General features: G+C 41.2%; 1 protein-coding gene across 3 annotated transcripts in view; it reads right to left on the bottom strand.

Annotated features, from left to right (window-relative positions):
- Positions 1 to 4,183: 4,183 nt before the first annotated feature.
- The window catches only part of dipk2aa (divergent protein kinase domain 2Aa), a 50,099-nt gene continuing 46,305 nt past the window's right edge, over positions 4,184 to 7,977 (bottom strand). Inside the window, exons 4-5 of one of the 3 annotated variants that reach the window (XR_015477709.2) lie at positions 4,487 to 6,692; positions 4,184 to 4,318 (exon numbers count right to left, since the gene is read on the bottom strand). Coding sequence is in view for 2 of the 3 variants with exons in the window: in XM_087239306.2 (XP_087095432.1) it covers positions 6,352 to 6,692 (341 nt within the window). In the remaining variant the exon portion in view is untranslated. 3 annotated transcript variants of the gene reach the window in all.

Genomic DNA, 7,977 nt, shown 5'->3' with positions numbered 1-7,977 from the left:
TTTTTTGGATTCAATAGAGCAAATAAATCCAAGCAGGTAAGTATAGATATATTTTAATATACTTTTTAATTTGTATCCAGTCGAAAATACAACTTCTGAATGAAAGGCACAGTACGACCAGACGTTTTGCATGTACTCTCAAAACAAACACATACAGAAGAGCATGTTTTTTTTTCCTTACAGAAAATCCATCCACAAATAAATCATGGCTTAACATAAACAGGGTTTCAAGGGATGGAATGTCTTCAAAACAGTGTAAAATGAAACGTAAGTTCACTCAACTCCCAATATTGCTCATTACAAACATGGAAAGTCGGGTAACAATAATAGGGCGAAAGAAAGTACATTATTATTACACAGAATTATAAAAGAAAGGACACAACATTGATGACAGGGCACACATGAGGAAGGAGTCTATGAAAAAAAACCAAGAGCTGACGTAAATGTAGTGCAACTTGTCTCTGTAAACTTAATGCAAAATTGAGTGAAGGTGATGTCAAGGTTACAGACTTAAGGAAACTGCATTGGTCCAAAAAGAACTACAGATTTTTACGAAGACTGAAAAAAAGGCTGAGATTTCCCTTTTAAATAATCTTTGTCAAAAGAACGAATAAAAGAAATGAACCGAGCGGTGTTTACAGTATTCTTTGGTATTATTCTTGCATACCTGTTTCAAATCCATATTATTCTTTTTGTTATGTTTTCATTACTTTTTTTTTGACATAAAACACAAATGTCAAACCAAAATAGTTTTGTAACAGGAACCTCTTCAAGTTCCTCTTTGATAATAGGCATATCATTTGACCGAGCACACTTTCAAAATCAGTTAAGACTGCACTAAGGTTTCCTGTGGTGAAGATTTAATCACATTTAGAGAAAAAAAACCAAGCGAATCTTTCAAAAACACGTCCTGGTGAAATTTCACACAGAGAGCAACATAATGGAAAATATGTAATACAAAAATATGTATACAGTATATACTGATGATATTAGAATTGTGCAATAAGGCCCTGTTTACACTGTCAGGTCTTGATGCCCAATTTCGATTTGTTTGCCTGTCCGTTTACGTGTTTTTTTAATTGTGTGACCCATATCAGATTTATGTGTTTACACATGACATACAATTTACGACTTTGCGTTTGTATAAAGGCAGGTTCTAGCATCTGCGCCACACTAGCCAAGATGGCTCCTGTTTACATTGCCAGTTAAATGTGACTCAATTCTGACATTTTGTTTAAATGTGACACAGATCGGATCTGTTCAATGACTGTGTAAAAAAAAAAAAAACGCATGTATTTGGATATTTAGAGTTCGGTTTCAGGCCTCCTTCATATTTGGGAATAAATCAGCTATAAATCAGATATTTGACAATGCGACTATCACGTAAACAGGCAGATCAGATTTGAGGCATTCTGTTTTGTCATTAAACTTGCAACAATGTGGTACTTCTCCGCGGTTTAATGACGTAGAAGGAAGAGCATTATGTGGAGATGATGAAGTGGTAAACAACAACAACAACAACAGAGGAAACTTCGAGGAGGAAAGTGGTCAGTCACCACAATTTGCTCCGACCAGACCCGAGATCTCTCTCGTACCCACAAATTCCTCTGAATGGTGGAGGACACCATATACAAACCATAGGCTGAAGCTGCGATGATGACCCTTTCCCTCCTCTTCAAAATCATTTTAAACTTAGGCGAACTTCTCATATTTCGCAGAGCTAAAAGCAAGACAATTTATTCCATCGTGGCTAGTGTGGAGGGTTACAATCAAATCGGATATGCGTTACAATTAAAAGAACGTGTAAACTGACAAGCAAAAAAATCAGATATTGGCAACAAATCGGAATTGGGCATCAAGACCTGAAAGTGTAAACGTGGCCTGAGAGACCACTTGACAATTCTCAGAATTGTAGAATTGTTAGGAACTGATAACATTTATTCCGAAGATCTGATAACATTTCGTCCTAATTTATAATGATATATCATTTTATTTATGCATTTTTTTGGTAGCCAAAAATGACAATTGGTTAAAGTGATGAGAATAATTCCACTATATATTACTTTATCGGATTTTATAAATGTAGAACTTTGGTTTTGTGTCACCAAAAAAGGGAATTTAACCTTCTCACATCTTCACATCTAGTTATTTTGACTAACAAATTGAGAAGAAGTGTCAAGTGTTTTACTTGTTTTCCCCAATTATTTAGACTTTTGAATTGAATTATGGGACCTTGATCTTTCGCGCACCACCTTTTAACTTTAAAAAGTTGGAAAAAGTGACTTTTATCACTAGGATTAATTAATCTAACAAATTCATTAATTTTCTTGTTGGCTTAGTCCATTTATTAATCTGGGGTCGCCACAGCGGAATGAACCATCAACTTATCCAGCACGTTTGTACGCAGCGGATGCCCTTCCAGCCGCAACCCATCTCTGGGAAAACCTAATAAATAAGGCTTTTATATTTAAATCCTTTAAGGTGCACTCCTTGAAAAGAAATTTTTGGAATTGAATAATATGCTGACACAACTTTGATAACGAGTAAAAAGCAATTAAAAAAATAATAATTATGCCAGTTTAAAGGGTTAAAGTGATATATTGTCTGGATTGGTGTTGTATATTACGGTACAAATACCTTGTGATAAACCAGCCTGATCTCACGAGAAAACGTAAGCATTTTACGTATTGTCAGTTTAGTGGCAAATTCGTACGAATTTGTACGAAAATGTACGATTTTAAAAAAGAGCCGTGGCACCTTACACCACCCGTCATCGGGGGATGGGCAAATCTTAGTAAATAGTACAAATTAAATCGGACGAATTCATACGAATTAGCCACTAAATGAAAAGTTACAAATTGCCGTGAGATTGCGTTGGATAAACTGCAAGTACATTCTGTTATTTTACAGCTTTATTTCTCAATATATTATTTCTAATATATTATATTGCTATAAACCCAGCATGTTTATAGCAATATAATATATAAACTTCACCCATCAGGTGAAGTTTTTTTCCCTCTCCGCTGTCGCCACTGCCTCGCATGGTTCAGGATTGGTAGAGCTACGCATCGATGAATTGGCTCTTCAGTGTTTGAACTCTCAGTAATGATTAAATCACACTGAACTGAGCTAAACTGAACTGAACTTAAACACTAAAACCTGAACCACACTGTTCCAGTTACTGAACCACACTGTTCCAGTTACTATGACCATTTATGTGAAGCTGCTTTGACACAATCTACATTGTAAAAGCGCTATACAAATAAAGCTGAATTGAAAGCTGAATTGAATGTTCCTGGAGGACCACCAACACTCCATGGCTGTGTCCAAAACCACCTACTAAGTAGGTACTGCATTTCAATTCAAACGAACTAATCGGCCATAAAAAAGTACGCTCTATACAGTATGAATGTGAAAAGTATGAATGGAATTCAGACGTACTACATCTGCCATTTTGTCATGGTCACGTGACCTACCTGCGTCAATTGCATCAGTTCACTCCCATTCATGAAATCTTTGGCGGGGAATCATGGGATAACGCAGCGTTCATGGGATGCGCACTCCAGAATCTCGCCGTAAGTAGTAAGTCATCCGGGTATTTCTCGCATACTAATTTTCGAATTCTATGAATTCGGACATACTACTCGGCTCGCATACTGATTTTAGCGTACTATATAGTATGGAAGTATGCGGTTTCGGACGCAGCCTTTATGTAGTTTGTTGCAATCGCCAGCGGGGTTTTTTATATGAGAGATTACTGCTGATCAAACTACAACTCCCAGAACTCCCTGCGCTTATCAACTCCTGCAACAGCTGACAATAATCCGGTAACTCACACACAAACACAGCTGCTGCTCATCTACATTTAAATTTAAACGTACTACTTGGCCATTAAAAAAGTACGCTCTGTACAGCATGAATGTGAAAAGTATGATTGGAATTCGGACATACTACATTCGGCATTTTGTCATGGTCATGTGACATACCTGCGTGAGTTGCGTCGCTTCACTCTCAATCATGAATTCTCTCGCGGGGAATCATGGAATAGCGCAGCCTGCATGGCATGCGCACTCCAGAATCTCGCCGTAAGTAATAAGTCATCAGTGTATTTCGAAATTCTATGAATTTGGACATACGACTCCGCTCGCATACTGATTTTAGCTTACTGTATAGTATGGAAGTATGTGGTTTCGGACGCAGCGCATGTTTTGGACGCCTCCTTTGTGTGTCAACTTTTACAGGTCTTTCAGTCTCTGCTAATGAGCTAATGATTTGAATCAGATGTGTTTGGTTAAGGCAGTGGTGTCCACACTTGGTCCTGGAGTGCTGGTGTCCTGCAAAGTTTAGTTCCAACCCCAATCAGACACACCTGGGCTAGCTAATCAAGCTCTTACTAGGCTTTCTAGAAACATACATGCAGGTGTGTTGAGACAAGTTGGAGCTAAAATCTGCAGGACACCGACCCTCCAGGACCGAGTTTGGACACCCCTGGGTTAAGGAGACATGGAAAATGTGCACAGCTGGTGGGCCTCCAGGAACGTGGTTGAGAAACACTTTTATAAACTACTAAAATGCTAATAAAAGTCACTTTGTACAACTGTGGAGTTGAGTTTTCAACAATAAAAGTCGACAAAGGAAAGATCAACATCCCATAATGCAATTCATAACCGTAAATAAACAGAAAATACTTACATTTACATTGGATGTATGCATGTAATTACCTTGATACAAACCCTGTATGTGTGTGTGTATATGTATGTGTATACATAATTTAAAATATGATTTTAATCAAATATGACCTGGACGTGTTTTTGTTAAGATTCACTCAAACATGAACAAATCACCCTGTGCAACTTCAGTGATAACCCTTGCTCCCGGCACACTTACAGCACCTGACTTACACATTAATTAGAAACCTTACTATAGGATCTGGATCAAAACAGCCATGAGGGATCAGTCAAGCATCACATATTAGATGCACACACACACCCGCTACACACACAAACACACACCATGCATACGCGTACACCACGCATACACCACTCAGGCATGGTACACGCCATGCACACACACCACATAGGCGTATGCCACGCATGCACGTAACACGCCACGCGCACACCACACATGCATACACACGCTTTACATGCCACACACGCAAACACCATTCAGGCATGGCACACGTCTCACACACACACACGCATACATGCCACGCACACATACAACAGACGCCATGTGTGCACACCACACACACATATGCCAGGCATGCACACAACATGCCATACACATACCACACATGCATGGCACGCACGCTTTCCACGCACACACACACAAATACACACATGCCGCGCACACACACAAATACACACACGGCGCACACACACAAACACCACGCAGATATTGCACACACAACAGGCACGCAAATACGTCACACACACATGCCAGGCATGCACACTACACACACTATGCCACGCACACACGTGCCATACCCGCAAACACAAACGAACGCTGCGCACGGTGCACGCACACTACATGCACGCACGCCACAAGCAAACACGTGCATACACCACGCACACAACATGTGCACACCATACACGGAAACACACACGAACGCCACGCACTCCACGTGCAAACACACACATGCATGCAAACACACTAACACCATGCACGCACGCACGCCACAAGCAAACTCGCGTGAACCACGCACAAACGCCACGAGGGTATGCTACATGCGCACACCACACACGCAAACACACACGTACTCCACAAAAACACCACACGCAAACACACACACACGCAAGCATGCGCGTACACCACGCACGCATGGACGCCACAAGCAAGCATGCACACCATGCACTCAAACACGCAACGCAGTTTGCACGCAAACACACACAAACGCCACTCACGCGCGTATGTCACGCAAACACACACGCAAGGCACGCACTCAACGCACATACACGTGTATGCCACATGGGCGCGCGCACACACGCATAAGTCATGCACGCACACCACAAACGCAATCACACACACACACACACATCATAAAAGCAAACACAAATGCACGCCACAAACACGCACACCACACTTGAACACACACACACACATACACACGTGATCACAGCAGGTTGAGCCTCTAGTCTGCTGATTCTCACACGACCCTTGAATCCATGTAGATGTGCAAACTTTTTTATTAAGCCCAAACAGGACCAGAGCCAACATTGGCATGATTGATAGCGGCAACAAAACAGCGACTCCCTTAAAGGTGTACAAATGAGTTCCAGAATATGATAGTCTTTTTGTTTATTGGAGGGGGGGTGCTGCAAAAGTTCAGTGTCCCCCCCTCCGTTCTCAACACTACCTGTCAGCATTGCTCGTCTGAGTGAGTTGCGTCAGGAACTCGCGCAGTTCTTTAGCCGCCTGGAAGCGGCCGTAGCGTTTCTGCGGCCTGGTGCACTCGTCCAGCAGTGCTATGAGGCGGCCGTCTTTCACCACGTCCGGAGGGGGGTCGTGGAGAAGACCACCAGTGCTGCCCCGCCAGCTGGAGAATCTGGAGAGCAGGTTCTGACAAACGGCGTAATAGTTGTGGTCCACGGTGACCCGCGAGCAAAGAATGTCCTTGGAGAAGGAGAGACAGGCCTCTTTATCGCATTCCTCATAGCGGCTCTCATACCACACATCGTAGCTCTCGGGTTTATCTAAGAGAAATAGAATAAAATAAAGTCATATAGGTGCAGTATAGCTGTTGATCAGAATAAATCTTGAAATGGAGGATGGAGTGGAATTTGCGGATCATGTTATTCAGTGAAACAGAATATTTGAGGACTGAATATTGAAGATAATGCTACATATTGCTCACCTTTTGGTTTGTATCAAGGTTTCAGGGTCATGGTTTGTTAAATGACATGTTCAGTTAAATAAAACAGAAAAAGAAGCTACAAGCAAAAGCACAAATACAATATAAAGACTGTGCTGGACCACTTAATGAGATCCAAGACCTGGGAAGAGATGATTCTGACAATCAAAGACATTAAGTACAACACATACACTTTGTTAAATATGTACACATAGAAACAGGGCCGGAGTGGGACTTCCTTTTCAGCCCTGGAGTTTCAAGCCTTAGACCTGCCCACCTCAGTTCACGACAGACTATATTAAAATAACGTCATTTCCAATTCAGTTTCCAATGACACTATCACTTCTTTTTCAAGAAAACAGCTGATTTAGAACTTCAAATGTTCAACAATCCAAACAGTTTAATATGTCGTAACAATAAAAATAAAAGCAGTGGCGCAGTAGGTAGTGCTATTGCCTCACAGCAAGAAGGTCGCTGGGTTGCTGATTCGAGCCTCGGCTCAGTTGGCGCCTCTGTCTGGAGTTTGCATGTTCTCTCTGCATTCGTGTGGGTTTCCTCCGGGTGCTGCGGTTTCCCCCACAGTGCAAAGACATTTGGTACAGGTGAATTGGGTAGGCTAAATTGTCCATAGTGTATGAGTGTGTGTGTGAATGTGTGTGGATGTTTCCCAGAGATGGGTTGCGGCTGAAAGGGCATCCGCTGTGTAAAAACTTGCTGGATAGGTTGGCGGTTCATTCCGCTGTGGCGACCCCGGATAAATAAAGAGACTAAGCAGACAAAAAAATGAATGAATGAAAAAATTATTCAGGTGAGGTTCAAACTCGGGTCGGAACGCAATGTGAGGACCACTGGACCACAATAGCGCTTTTACGCTGGAACGTTTGGAATAAAAAATAAATATTGCACTGTTATCTGCAAGACTTATCTGCAAAAACGATTGACAGTTTAATATTTTCCACCGCTTTTTAGATTTCTTATCAAGTTATGTCAGATTTATTAACGTAGTATATCATCTGATTTTGATTGAGCAGGTGTAATATTCATAAATAATAATTATTCTAATTCTTATATTCACTAAGCTGCCGCTGTTTGTGGTCAAATGACAGTTACGTCATCATTAACCTGCA

The sequence above is a fragment of the Danio rerio genome, chromosome 2 (assembly GCF_052040795.2).
Source record: "Danio rerio strain M-AB ecotype USA chromosome 2, GRCz13ab, whole genome shotgun sequence".
NCBI lineage: Eukaryota > Metazoa > Chordata > Actinopteri > Cypriniformes > Danionidae > Danio > Danio rerio.
Note: the sequence above shows the minus strand (reverse complement) of the source record. Positions and strands in the feature narration are given on the sequence as shown.